The sequence below is a fragment of the Sphaeramia orbicularis genome, chromosome 8, assembly GCF_902148855.1.
Source record: "Sphaeramia orbicularis chromosome 8, fSphaOr1.1, whole genome shotgun sequence".
NCBI classification, from domain to species: domain Eukaryota; kingdom Metazoa; phylum Chordata; class Actinopteri; order Kurtiformes; family Apogonidae; genus Sphaeramia; species Sphaeramia orbicularis.
The window spans coordinates 12,210,565-12,226,141 of record NC_043964.1 but is presented as its reverse complement, the minus strand read 5'-3'; the positions used below and the strand labels follow the sequence as shown (position 1 = coordinate 12,226,141).

Below are 15,577 nucleotides of genomic sequence, written 5' to 3'. Positions count from 1 at the left end.
TTAAGACCTACCATATCAAATTTAATACCTTTTAAAGACTTTATTAAGGTATTAATTGCAGATTTGTAAATTCAAAACTTTTTAAGACCCCCCAGGAACCCTGTGTAAGTTGAGGCATAATATTGTTAAAATTGCTCTTATTTTTCTTCAAAAATTTCAGTTTTTTCCACTTTTTTTTGGTGAAAAAATAGTTTATAAATGTTAACATTTCATAATTTGATTTTACTTTTCCACTAAACTAAGAGACTTATTCAAAGTTGACATTATTTATAGGCTATTATTTTACTGGTCTGCTTTGAGATCACATGTGTATATGGCCTGAACTAAAATGAGTTTGACGCCCCTGTTTGAGTTGTGTGTCTCTTAGCGTCTAATGTAATGTCATCTGAGCAGAGGAAAAACAGACGGCATAAAACCATCATCGCCCTAGATGTCGACCCGCAGGCACTTTATCACTTATTCGGGTGGCTGTGGCTCAGTTGGTAGAGCAGGTCGTCCAATGACCAAAGGGTCGGCAGTTCGAATCCTGTCCACATGTCGAAGTGTCCTCGGGCAAGACACTGCACCCTAAGTTGCTCCCGGTAGGGCCTAACAGCGCCTTGCATGGCAGCAGCCGCCCACTGGTGTGTGAATGGGTGAACGTGAGGAACTGTAAAGCGCTTTGGGCACCATGAAGGTGTAGAAAAATGCACTATACAAGTTCAGTCCATTTACCATATTGGCCCATGTTTAACCTTCATCTGACCCACTTCATCCTCATTGGGGTCGCTGTCCCAGCTACCGACTATATGGGTGAAGGTGGGGTTCACCCTGGATGTGTCGCCAGGTCATGGCAGGGCCGACAAAAAGAGACGAACAACCGGTCACTCTTTTATAAACGTTCATTCTGTCTTCTAGGGATGGAACGATTACCGGTATAATGATAAACAGTGGTGAAATTTTTGACAGTTAGTGTTACTGTTTAAATTCTAATTATGATAACCGTGTTTGATTACCGCACTTTGAAAGAGAGAGAAAGAAAGAGAGAGACCCAGTCCAAGCGCACAGAGAGAGAGAGAGAATCTATCTATCTATCTATCTATCTATCTATCTATCTATCTATCTATCTATCTATCTATCTATCTATCTATCTATCTATCTATCTATCTATCTATCTATCTATCTATCTATCTATCTATCTATCTATCTATCCATCATTCTATCGTTCCGTCCATCGTTCCAGCTATCTATCTATCTATCTATCTATCTATCTATCTATCTATCTATCTATCTATCTCTGAAAAAGAAACTAAAACAACTCAAACTTGATATGGAGAATGGTCAAACAGTGTCCATAAGGTTCCATCTTTAATGCACATTTGTATATTTGATTGTTTACATGTTAATATTTGAATGTTTCTGCCACAGAAAGCAGATTGTGCCTGTTATTTTATAAGTTTTTATTTGTTTATTTATTTTTAATTTACAATGTGGTTAAATTATTTCAGTGTGTGTACTAGTACTTTTTGAACATTTGGAGCACATTTCAACAATGCCGCGATAGTAATGATAACCATGATAATTTCAGTCTCAATAACCATGATATGAAATTTTTATATCGTTACATCCCTACTGTAGCTAATTAATTTAAATCAGACAGGGGTAGTTTTTTTGTTTATCTGCTTTACTAGTTTCAGCTACTTCCTGTAGCCTTTGTCAGAAGAGTCACATGAGTGTCTTACAGTCTGCTCAGGAGGATTGGCCAGATAACAGGGAGGGTTTAAGCCAAAAACATACATTTTGAAAAATTACTCCCAGTTCCGCATTTGATAATTTTTGGGATTTTCTTTTATAGACGTCGGTAACCCTACCCCTAACCCTAACTTGTCCTGTGCTCAGTGACATTTTCAGGCCTAAACAAGTTGAACTAACTTTGAAAGGCAGGAGCAGCTACCATGGGTAAAGAAATGAAATGGACATGGTGGCCAAAGTGTTAATGCTGTAACTTGGCAATTTTGTGGAAAACAAGATGGATGCCCATTGTCCCTTCCCATGACCTTTGATTGGATTTAAATCCCACCGCTACTTTGCGCAAACCAGTTTTAACTTGGATTGCACAATTTACCCCTGCTCACTCACGCATGAAAACCTGGGTCTGTAAATTTGGACAAATATCCACCAATCCCCTACCTACTGACGTCCATAAAAGAAAATTCCAAAAATTATCAAATGCGGAACTGAGGATAATTTTTCAAAATGTACAGGTTTTTTTTGATACACCCTGTATAAATAAACTTTGATTGATTGACTGATAGTACATCTTTCTGAAACACCTATTTGTCCACATTTACACTTAATAGCTGTGGCCTCTCACCTTCCTCTGGTAAATGGCAATCCAATCAGTGGTGGCAAACCACTTGTGGCCCTTGATATCATTGACTCCGTTCCTGAGGTTTCCGAAGCGCTTGGTCAGGTCCACCTGTAGCAGGTTTCTCAACAGATCCTTTAGGTCTGAGCTGAAGTGGGAAGGAAAACGAACCTGCAAAAAGTCAAAACAGAAGTCAGCGTGAGCGTGTCTTCTCAGTCCTGGTGCTTTTGTTATTAGTCGTCAGCCAATGATCGTGTTTCTGTGTTCCTGTGCTCATTAGACATTGTCGTGCTAATAACTTCCGACGACTCTGTGCTCGCCGCTCTCTAAAGTCCCGTCCCCAGTTTTTCTCGGTTGGCCTGTTCGCACTCTGCCATTTGTCCAAAAGCCTCATTTACCACAAGATAGTCATCATTTTTTTCTCTTTTCTGACCATTGTTGCTGTCGACGCTTGGAGAAACCTGACAAAAAAAACTGCTGATGGCCATTTAAGAGGAGCTAAAACTAAACTGAGGGCTTTATATTTACAAAGACTTAGACTGGCACAATCTGGTCATCTTGAATCTTAAACTAAAGCATAAATTTCTTTGGGGGCAAATAAAACTCAGTCAACCCTTTATTTAAATCAGGGGTCTCAAACATAAGGCCCAGGGTCCAAAAGGTACCAATCCGGCCCGTGGGTTGAATTTGCAAAGTGCAAAAAAACTCTACAGTCAAGGCTGTTGAACTCATTTTAGTTCAGGTTCCACATACAGACCAACATGATCTCAAGTAAAATAATAACAGCAAAATAATCTACAAAAAATAATGACTCCATATTTTCTTCTCAGTTTGGTGTGAAAATAATATTACATTATGGCCATAAATAATGACAACTTCAAATTTTTCTCTTTGTTTTAGTGCAAAAAATAACATTAAATTATGAAAATACTTACATTTACAAACTACCCTGTAACAATAAAATGTGAATAACCTGAACAAATATGAACAACCTGAAATGTCTAAAGAAAATTAAGCACAATTTTCAAGTGTTTAGTGTCTTTGAAGATCCGATCCATACTGCACATGTATAAATGATAAGTTGAGGCATAATATTGTTAAAATTGCACTATATTTTCTTAAGAAATTTCAGTTTTTTCAGGTTATTCACATGTTTTTTGTTTAGACAGTTTATAAATTAGGTATTTTCATAATTTAATGTTTTTTTTTTTGCACTAAAACGAAGACAAAAATTTGGAGTTGTCATTATTTATAGATTATTATGCTATAATTTTACTGGTCCGGCCCACTTGAGATCAAATCGGGCTGAATGTGGAACCTAAAAGAAAATGAGTTTGAGACCCCTGATCTAAATAGTTAAAAACCGATTAAAGGTTGGTTAATCTAGTATTTATTTACTATAACTTGTGCAGGTTCTTAAACAGAATCATCTTAATACAACTAGCAAAGCCTTCATTTTTTATTTTAATATGCAACCATTCAACAATAAATGTGTCCCTTTACCACCTTTAAGTCAATAATACGATCACTAATTTTATTCACATTTGAAGAAAAACATTACATTCTAAAACACGTTCCCAACTACAGGCTGTAACATCACTCCTTAGTTCACAGGTGCCAACCATGCGGCCCGGGGGCCAAATCTGGCCCGCCAAAGGTTCCATTCCGGCCCTGCAGGATCAAATTGCAAAAATTAACCTCAACAGTCAAGGTTGTCAAAATCATTTTGGTTCCGGTTCCACATACAGACCAATGTGATCTCCAGTAAAAATAACAACACAATAACCCATAAATAATGACAATGACAAATTTTCTTTGTGAAAAATTATGTGGAAAAAATTTAAGTGAAAAAAATAACATTACACTGTAAAAATATTAACATTTACAAAACTATTCTTTCACAATACAATGCAAATAAATACATAAATAAAAACAAAGATGAACAACCTGAAATGTGCAATTTGAACAATATTCAGCCTGTTACTAAATGTTTTGTGCATTTATGGATTCACTGTGATCTGTAGTTGTGTTAATAATAACAGATGGAATATTGTAGAAATTGTTCAAATTTTAGTTCCAAACTCCAAAATTTTAACAATATTCTGCCTTTTACCAAATGTTCATGTAACACTGTGTGTAATGTACATGTATAAATAATAAGTTGAAGCATAATATTGTTAAAATTGCACTAAGTTTTCAAATGAAATTTGTTCTTTCAGGTTATTCACATCTTTTTTGTAAAATGTACATATTTTCATAATTTAATTGGGGTTTTTTTTGTACTAAAACAGAAAGAAAAACTTGGATTTGTCATTATTTATAGGTTATTAAGTCATTATTTTACTGGTCTGGCCCACTTGAGATCAAATTGGGCAAAATATGGCCCCTGAACCAGAATGAGTTTGACACCCCTGCCTTAGTTGATGAACAGCACAAACCTTTGCACACTTGGCGCCACTTAAAATGAAAATGAAAACTGATTTTTATTAATGGAGGTACCATCCTCCAAACTCACCTTCCCTGATACAATCTTCTCATAAATCTGAATAGGCTGGTCTGCAAAGAAGGGGGGGTAACCGGCAGCCATCTCGTATATCAGAACTCCCAGAGCCCACCAATCCACGGCTTTGTTGTAACCCTGAAAAACGCAAAGGGGGATTAAGAACAGTCAAATATGATAAATACTCTCAGCAGGGTTCCTGCACAGTTTGAGTGACAACATCCATTTTCTATGATTTTTCAAGGACCGACTGCTGTTTACAATCATCAAGGACATTAACAGACTTTAAACATCAGCCTTTTCTATTCTCTATTGGTTATTTTCATACTTGCTGTAAAAACTCAAAAAAGGCATTAAACTAATAAGATATCTTCTATTAATACAGATTGAAAATGAGGCAAAACTGTAGTCGTCTGAGTAACTTAAGCTCAGAAAACCCTGATATTAACTCAATTTTTCCACATTTCATTTGACAGGTTTATTCTTTTTGTTTTGTGAATTTTAGTACAGACAACATTTATTATCATAGGCCAATGGAGACAAATATAAAATGTTTACCCCCATTGAGAAAACCTTTCAAATATCAGCTTTACGCAGATTTGCAGTAGATTTTCACATCAAGATAAAGGGAAAAAACACACAATTTAAAAGTGTAATAATAACTTTACTGATCCAAAAGTAAAACAGTTTACTTCAGTGGAAGGGTGCACTTTAGTAACACACTTCTGTATGCACGTTCTGTGAATTTTGTGTGCGACATCTGGCTTAAACTCCACTTTCTTGTCACCAAACAAACAATAACATGAGCAAACTAAGTGAATGAGAGAGTGAACAGTGTAGCGAGACGAAAAAGTTGTGAAACAGAAAGTAAAAACATTACTCCCCAATTCTCTCACAACAGTGATGCACTAAAAGCACCGACAAAATTGTAAAACTATATGGTCAACAGTGGAATAGAGGCTTTAGGCTGAAAGGTCTATATGTACGTGTGGTTTTGCCCTGAGTTTTGTCTGTCAGGCTGTGCAGTTAAGTCCGAACTACAAACAGGAAAACAGTGGTGCATAAGCCGAGTTTCCTCATTTTTGTATTGTTCTGCCTATGCGTGCCATGATGGTATGGATGATTAATAGCTAGAAGGACAAACTCGCTGCCCAGAAACGTCCTGAACATAAAAGAATCAGAAGAAAAATGGAACTTTATGGTGTTTGCAGGTAAAAACACAATGATATCGAAGTGATGATTGAAAATGTTTACTTTAGTATGAGTCTCTATAGTCTTTAACAGGGTTTCTGCAGGTATCAGCACATCTAATTTAACGCTTTTCAATACCACTTTAAAGGAATTTAATACCCATGTCCAACTGCAGATACAGTTTTATATATACAGAGGGTTTACCGTCGACAGGCTTTAACCAGGTTCTGAATAGTTCCTCCTCCAATCACTTCTGCTCAAACTTGCATTAACCCATTTTTCCCACATTTGCCAATATTCCCTCCGCTCTTTCGTCACGGCATGAGAATGCCAAGAGCACGCTGCATTCCAAGCATCCGATGTTGTGACTTCGTGTATCTGCCATAAACAATAGTCAATTCAAGGGTTTGGCCTGTCAATCATCACACTATACTTCCGATGAAAATGATTAAATGTTTATGTAATCAAAATAAATCATGAATAACAATGCTTTTTTTTCCTCATCAAATGTATTTAATTTTTTAATGCATCTGGGCACTGAATTTAATGATTTTTCATGCCATTCACGGCCTTAATTTTCACAAAATCTACAGGGTGGGGAAGCAAAATTTACAATATTTTGAGGCAGGGATTGAAAGACAGTGTATGACCAATTAGTTCATTGAAAGTCATGAGAATTTATTTGCCACAAGAAAATGTACATAATAGAAAATGTTTTTATTCTATGTGTCCTCCTCCTTTCTCAATAACTGCCTTCACACGCTTCCTGAAACTTGCGCAAGTGTTCCTCAAATATTCGGGTGACAACTTCTCCCATTCTTCTTTAATAGTATCTTCCAGACTTTCTCGTAATAGTTTTGCTCATAGTCATTCTCTTCTTTACATTATAAACAGTCTTTATGGACACTCCAACTATTTTTGAAATCTCCTTTGGTGTGACGAGTGCATTCAGCAAATCACACACTCTTTGACGTTTGCTTTCCTGATTACTCATATGGGCAAAAGTTTCTGAAAAGGTATGAATAATAGTGTTAGGTATGATTATGACATCAATATATGTTTGGTTTCAAAACAATTGACGTAGTGCCTGCTGAGAAAAAACAACTAAATGTTCATTGTAAATTTTGCTTCCCCACCCTGTATATATTGATTTTTAATGCTTTTTAATGACCTGCAGAAACCCTGTTTAAACTTGTCTTTAAAGTTATTTTGTAGCCTAAAAATGTTATTCTGTGACTTTTTACTTAGTTTCATTACTTTCCTGGGCTTGTAAAATGTGGATGAAATTCTATAACTTTTCTGTGTTTTTCATGATTCATTTGGAACTATGTCCCACACTAGTGTTTTGATAACAGTAGAATCAAGCACCATTACACTGACACAGCCGATGTAAGAACACAGAGGGGTGCCGTTTGCTGTGGGCAGAGCTGGACTCTTACCTTACTGAGGATGATCTCTGGGGCCAGGTATTCTGGGGTCCCGCAAAGTGTCCAGGTTCGGCCCTTCACCCTTTTTGCAAATCCAAAATCTGTTACCTAGAAAACAAAGTGCACAGTTCAGAAATACAGACCACAACCTGAGAAAACGCCTATGTAAAGACATGCTTTTATGTCAAATATTTGAGTATAGTTTTAATTTATTACAATTTGATTTTATATACCTAATATTTGGAACTAATATTCACTTTAAAGTCTTTGAAAAGGTTTGTTAAGCATCTTTGTGCTATTCATGCAACAAATTATATAAATTTTTCAAATCGGATTTTATATTTTTTGTTTTTTGTCCTTTTGTGTTGATATATTAGGTTAAAGTGAAAAAATAATCGGCAGATGAGATAGATGAAGTTGTGCTGAAAAAAAAGATACCAAACATGGGTATAGTAAACATTTCTTTACATAATATATAAAGGCAAAATCAAAAGTAATCAAAAACGACCAAAACAGGCTCAGACCCCTAAGGGTTAATGCCACTGCCCCCACTGCCTCAACTTGCCATCACAGCACTGTTGCCACTGTTTTTTTGTTTTTATTTCATTAAATTTTTTTTTCTTGTATTCTCATTTGGTTATCATTATTTATTTATTTATTTACTTATCTATTTTTATTACCCCCAATTTTCCTCCTTTTTTTCCTCTCTCTCTCTCTCTCTCTCTCTCTTTCCTTTCTCTTCTTCTCCACTACATGGTACCGGCTTGACTCGACTCAACTCGGCCTTTTAGCATTTCCATTACGAAAAAGGACCTGGAATCTGGTACCCGGTACTAGTTTTTTGGTATCACCTCCGCCGATGTTCCAAGATGGGGGACCAGATACTAAAACGTGATGCGTAAAAACACTGCAGACCACTGATTGGTCAGAGAGTTGTCTCTGTGACCCACTGTTTTACAAAAAACAGATATGGAAGTTGACAGTAAATATAGCGGTAGGTTAATCCACACGATGACATCCCGCAAAACTACACCATGATTTGTCAAGGAGGTTCAGACGTAAAAATTCAGCATGAGCTTGACGAGACAACACGCAACGAGCGACTTTATCAGCAACTCTTTGAGCAGACGACACGGAAGTAACGCACTGCATCGCTATGACGTCCAGGTACTGTAAAGTCTGTAGTACCTGTAATGGAAACGGTCTTCAGGAATGGGACCTGGTACCCGAGTTGAGTCGAGCCGGTTCCACGTTGTGGAAACGCAGCATTAGTTTCAGTTACTTAATGATTATCTTTGGTCATATCCTTGACTTTTTTGAGAAGCCCACATCCCAATATTCACACCACATACACATCTTACACACTTCACCACACACAAAACATTTACACAACCAAGACAGGACACTGATATGTACGACCTGGTCAGTCACACATTTTTTTCTTTCTTTTGCACATTACATGCCATATATCCTAACCCCCAAGCCCCTCCCTTCCCCCACATTATGATGACCTGATGTAAATATTGTATATTATTGTACATTAGTTTCCTTGTCACTTGGTGTCGTTTAAATAGAGGTCATGGAAAAAAAAAAAGAATACCAACCACAAACTGTAAAAGCATGTAAATTATAGTATATTCTAGTTGGAAAAATCTACTTGCCTGGATGTAACCTTGCTGGTCAATGAGCAGGTTCTCTGGCTTCAGATCTCGGTAGATGAGATCCAGCGAGTGAAGGTATTCAAAGGTCAGTACAATCTGAGCTGCGTAGAAGCGGGCGTGTGGTTCACTGCAAAACAGATCAGCCATAATATTTACACCCAATCAGCCGTGTGTGTAAAAAAATTTAAGGTTAACCGACAGTCAAAGTCATCTCACCTGAATCTACCGATTCTCCGTAAGTGTGAGAACATTTCACCGCCGGGTACATACTCCATTATCATATACAGATTACTGTTGTCCTGCGGAAACAAGTATGGTTTTATAGTGACATGTGAACACACAGACACCGAAAATAGAGAATACACAGACTGACATTTTCACAGTTTGATAATACTGTCTCGGAAAATATCACATTAAAGCTTTAGAAATAACTATTAAACCACCTGTGATACCACATTTTGATTGATTTCTAACATCAGATTGTCATAATTTATATGTATGTTCCTTTATAATGAGAAAATTGGGCTGTTGTCACCATTAAACCAAACATTTCATGTGACTTTTGCCAGATTTTCATCCCACATTTGCTTTGCTTTCACATGTTTGCAATGTTTTAATTAATAGTTAAACTGCTGTTTCCAAAGCAAACAATTATTAACATTATCAGATACGATGACCCTACAGGAATGAAAAGAAACACTGATTTTGTTGAACATATGTTTTTTTTAGTGGTTATATTTTAGTGGATATATTTGTTTGAACAATTAATAACATAAATAAACATAAAACAGCAGCCAACAGATCTCAGTAATCCCCCCATCCCCCATATCTCAGGATGTTCATGTGCAACCACAATGTTAATATGTAAATAATATTTACATATTAATTCTATATTTATGTAAATACCAAATGTCATATTTTTCTCTTATATTTCATTTTTCACTTGTTTGTGGTTTTTCCTCTATGCTTGCTCGTTGCATGTTGCTGCTGTTAACTATGAAATTTCCCCACAATGGGATAAATAAAGTCATAACTTACAAGAAAAGCTTTACATCTCCCACTTAAACAAAAGAAATTAGTAGAAAAAAAAAAAGACAGGCCTTTAAGAAGTAAATAAATCAAACTTTGAAGATACAAATGTCGATGTACAGAGGAGATTCTCAATGTAGATGTATTTTTTTTCAATAAATGTTAATAGTTTGATAACGTTCATTTTTTATACCAGTGTATATGTTTACACAGTAAACGGAAGATGAAGCAGATTCAGTTTATTAATGCATACCTTAAAAGAGTGCTCCAGTCGCACCAGAAAGGGAAAGCTGACAGCCTGCAGGATACGTTTCTCATTCAGTGTGTGTTCTATCTGCTTCAGCTTCACTACCTGCAAAAGACCACGATGATACGTTAGTCTGACGAAGTTAGAACATTAATAGCAGACACAAACAAGTCAAACAAAGCTATGTCCTTGTTATTCTTTATGTCTTAGTACCACCATGCGAATGTAAAGTGTTGAGGACTATAACGGAATATTACTGTGGATGTTGACGAATCGGTCAACTCTTTTCTCAGATGACTGATAGTTGATTGTCTGGTGTATAAAATGTCATAAACTGGTTAATAATGATCAAAAATATGACATCCCCACACATTTACTTTCATTTTACTTGGTCAAATAAAAACTGAAAAAACATAAAAACAAAAAACTAAACCACCAAATCAAAAACCTTGAGCAAAAAAGGAATTAAATGAGCAGAAATGAACAAAAATAAGCAACTTAACTAAAATGGAAAAGAAAGAAATGCAGAAAACATTTACAATGAACAAAAAAAATGGACTAAATAAGAGAATGAACAAAATTGAGCAACTTAACTAAAATGTAAAATAAAGAAATGAAGAAAACAATTAAAATGAACAAAAAATGAACTAAATAATAAGAAAATGAACAAAATTGAACAACTTAACTAAAATGTGAAATAAAGAAATGAAGAAAACAAAATTGAGCAACTTAACTAAAATGGAAAAGAAAAATGAAGAAAACAATTAAAATGAACAAAAAAATTGAGTGAATAATAAGAAAATGAACAAAATTGAGCAACTTAGCTAAAAGGGAAAAGAAAAAAATTAAAAAGAAAAACAAATGAACAAAATGAATTAAATGAGCAAAACTGAGCAACAGAAAAGGATGAAACGAATCGACAAGAAGAAATAAATAGACAACAAAATGAATAACGGAGGACTATAACGGAATATTACTGTGGATGTTGACGAATCGGTCAACTCTTTTCTCAGATGACTGATAGTTGATTGTCTGGTGTATAAAATGTCATAAACTGGTTAATAATGATCAAAAATATGACAAACCCACACATTTACTTTCATTTTACTTGGTCAAATAGAAACTGAAAAAACATAAAAACAAAAAACCAAATCAAAAACCTTGAGCAAAAAAGGAATTAAATGAGCAGAAATGAACAAAAACAAGCAACTTAACTAAAATGGAAAAGAAAGAAATGCAGAAAACATTTACAATGAACAAAAAAAATGGACTAAATAAGAGAATGAACAAAATTGAGCAACTTAACTAAAATGTGAAATAAAGAAATGAAGAAAACAATTAAAATGAACAAAAAATGAACAAAATAATAAGAAAATGGACAAAATTGAGCAACTTAACTAAAATGGAAAAGAAAAATGAAGAAAACATTTACAATGAACAAAAAAAATGGACTAAATAAGAGAATGAACAAAATTGAGCAACTTAACTAAAATGTGAAATAAAGAAATGAAGAAAACAATTAAAATGAACAAAAAAATTGAGTGAATAATAAGAAAATGAACAAAATTGAGCAACTTAACTAAAAGGGAAAAGAAAAAATTAAAAAGAAAAACAAATGAACAAAATGAATTAAATGAGCAAAACTGAGTAACAGAAAAGGATGAAACGAATCGACAAGAAGAAATAAATAGACAACAAAATGAATAAAAATAAATATTCGCTCTGAACCTTCAGTTCGAGCACAGATATAACCTGAAACTTGGGTAATTATTGGGGGAAAATCTACACATTTGTGAGCCAGGGTAAGGCTTAATTTTCTTAAAAAATAACTCAAACAATTATCTGATTATAAATATGGTTGATGACAGTCAATAGTTGACAACTAATTGATTAACTGCAGTTTTTATTATCCATAATGTTTGCATTTAACCATGACACACTCTGTCCCCATAAGAATGTAAGAATGTACGCTTATGTGTGAGTGATGAGTTTCTGTTTGTTTTATACCTGGTTATTTTAGCTGCTTTTATTTGTATGTTTTGTATTAAATTTTATCTAAGATGTACAGATTGGACGGCACTTTTAAATCTCGTTCTACTAGTTCAAATGATAATAAAGATATTCTACTCTATTCTATTCACATATGAGATTTACAACAAAGCACCATCATCACATCTTTACGTTAGAACATTTACATTTATTGACTGAATCCACTCAGTGAACTGTACCTTCTGTTTATCAAGTATTTTCATGGCAAAGTGCTGGCCTGTCTCTTTGTGTTTAACCAGCATGACTCGACCAAATGAACCAGTTCCTAAGGTCTTCAAACGCTCAAAGTGGTCCAACGCTGCAGTTTGCTGAGGAGCAGAATGAAAAAAGGGTCAACACATCGATAACACACACCACAAACACTTCACAGAACTACGTATTTTGACAGAATTAATGAACTAAATTGTATGTCATGTCAAAAAAAGCAGGTATTTGTCAATGAACTCCTGTTTCAGAGCTGATGTAATTCATCGACTGAAAACACATTCATGATTAAAATATAGCCCAGCAGAGGGTGCACTGCCTCTATAAAAGAAATGAGGATTAATTTACTCCTGGGCGGGACTGCTTCCATAACGGTCCAGAAGGTGAACGAGCATGTGAAAGTAAGTGAAATCAGTTTAAAAAAGGAGAGTAACGGTGTAAAAGATTTATGATGGAAGGGCATTAATAATAATAATAAGCAGAAGTTTTAGAGTTTTATTGTTTCGTTGTTGCCTCACCTGTGCTGGATTCTCCCATTTCTTCAGGAAATCTTCTTTGGCTTTGGCAAGAAACTCCTTCACTGTAATTGGAAACAAAGTGCACATTCATCACAGAGTTCAATTGGGTTTTTTTTTTTTTTTCTTTTAAGGTTAAAAAAAAAAAAAAAAAAAAAAAAAAAAGGGCCAGACTTAAAAGGATTTGACATAACAGGTCACTATAATCTCCAAGACCCAGGGAAACCCACAATAACTCAGAAATGTGGCGGTTTTAAAAACTCTTCACTGTTGAGTCTATTTTTTTTTATTTATTTATTTTTTTATTTTGTGCTTGACAAAATATTGTGACGGGGTAACAGAGACAAATAAACAAACAAACAAACAAAAGAAAATTCATAAGACATTGACATTAAGCAAAACAAAGGCGGGTGCAAACAAAGAGCTATTTACAGGTGCGTTTGTGAGTGTATATATGTGTGGTTATTTATGATTTTTTTTTTTTTTTTTGTGCAGGTTTTGCATATACAGAAGGAAACAGAAGAGAGACTGAGAACAAAATTACCAGTCTAATAACGAAAAGGTTAAAGGAGATGGGTATACAGAAGCGAGTCTATTTCTTTGCAACAAAACACCCAAATATAACCTGATTTGTGACATATTCACTAGAACTGAAACAGTCAGTAAATGAAAAAAAAAAAAAAAAAAAAAGTCATCCAAAGCGCTAAATGGCACCTGCATCACAGAGCTGTAAATACAGTTGCAGAAATAATTATTAGACCATCAAAAGTCATTAAAAACAATGGTTATGCAATCAAGTACTAACTCCATGTGTATCATGTGACTAAAACAGACAGAAAAGAAAACATGGAATGCCTAAAAGCACTGTTTTTGTCAGTACAATGTCATAGATATTGATGGAAGAACTGAAGTGATTTTGGTTATTATCAAGAAAACAATTAAAAATGGATAGATATCAGCTCTGAAATTAAACTCTTACGACCTAATTTTGTTGTTATCATTATATTTGTCCAAACAAAAGTACCTTTAGTTGTACCAGAAATTAAAATGAACAAGAAATTGAAGAAAACAAAGGGTGGCCTGATCATTTTTCCGCGAATATATGTGCAGCATAGTCTTAAAATAAGGCACTGAAAAAGACGGATACTGGGTCAAAGAAAAACCTGGCCACGTGACGTCTCAGCTACAGTTCGCCAAAAGTCATGAGGGACCGGAATAAGGTTTTATGGTCAGATGAGACAAAACTCTCGCTTTTTAACCATCACACTAAACACTCTGTTCGGTCAGGGCTAAACACATCACTTCATCATCCCAATTAGGATTTATAGCGGTGCCAGCATCATGATGTAAGGGAAGCGTCTGTGGAGCGTGCCCTGGAGGGTTTGGAAAGCAGATGATAAAACGAACACAGCAAAATAAACACACAGCCTGACCTGTAGCGAGGCCTAATGCAAAAGTATGACTGAGGCGCACTGCAGCAGAGAAGAAGACTGGTTCATTACAGATACAGCTGGATGTGGTGGATGAACTGCATTGTATATACTGTATTAATGTATTGTATGATGTCCACTTGTCTATAGTCGTGTGTTGTATTTACTGTACTGTCTTGTTTGTGTGTTTAGTCTGCCGTTAAATGTTGAGGAATACGGATGGAAAACAGCTTCCACCTAAATCTGGCATTTTTACACAATGTAATATTTTTGTACTGAGTGTTCATTAATATGCATTGTCCTCATCAAATAAGCAAAAGAAAGAAAGGAAGGAAGGAAGGGAGAAAGGAAGGAAGACAGAAAGAATAAAAAGAAAAATTGAAAGAAATAAAAAAGAAAGGAAGACAGACATTCTAAAGAAAGAAATACAGAAAGAAAAATAGAAAGAAAGACAGAAAGAGACAGAAAAATAAAAAAGAAAGAAATACAGACAGAAATACAGAAAGACGAAGAAAGACAAAAATAAAAAAAGACAGAGAAATAAATAAAAAAGACAGACAGAAAGAGAGAAATACAGAAACAAAGAAAGAAAAAAGAAAGAAAGACAAAGAAAGACAAAATAAATAAAAAAGAAAGACAAAGACAGAAATAACTAAAAAAGAAAGACAGAAAAATACAGAAAGAAACACAAAGACAGAAAGACAAAGAAATAAAAAGACAGAAATAAAAGAAAGACAGAAAGAAAGACAGAAAGACAAAGAAATACAGAAAGAAAGAAAAGAAAGAAAGAAAGAAAGAAATGATAAAGGAATGCAGAAAAAAGACAGAAAGACAAAGAAAGAGAAAGACAAGAAAGACAGAAAGAAATAAAAAGGGAAAGAAAAAGCAAGACAGAAAGACAGAAATAAAGAAAGAGATACAGAAAAAAGACAAAGAAAGAAAGAAATACAGAAAGACAGAAAAAAACAAATTGAGAG

The 15,577-nt window shown here is 34.8% G+C and overlaps 1 protein-coding gene across 2 annotated transcripts in view; it reads right to left on the bottom strand.

Moving 5' to 3' along the window:
- Positions 1-15,577, bottom strand: part of prkacaa (protein kinase, cAMP-dependent, catalytic, alpha, genome duplicate a) — a 36,630-nt gene that overhangs the window by 4,209 nt on the left and 16,844 nt on the right. For both annotated transcript variants that reach the window (XM_030141409.1, XM_030141407.1), the window contains exons 2-9: positions 13,174-13,235; positions 12,631-12,759; positions 10,409-10,507; positions 9,343-9,425; positions 9,127-9,253; positions 7,478-7,573; positions 4,863-4,985; positions 2,354-2,518 (exon numbers count right to left, since the gene is read on the bottom strand). In XM_030141409.1, coding sequence (XP_029997269.1) covers positions 2,354-2,518; positions 4,863-4,985; positions 7,478-7,573; positions 9,127-9,253; positions 9,343-9,425; positions 10,409-10,507; positions 12,631-12,759; positions 13,174-13,235 — 884 coding nt within the window. The remainder of the gene's footprint in view (positions 1-2,353; positions 2,519-4,862; positions 4,986-7,477; positions 7,574-9,126; positions 9,254-9,342; positions 9,426-10,408; positions 10,508-12,630; positions 12,760-13,173; positions 13,236-15,577) is intronic.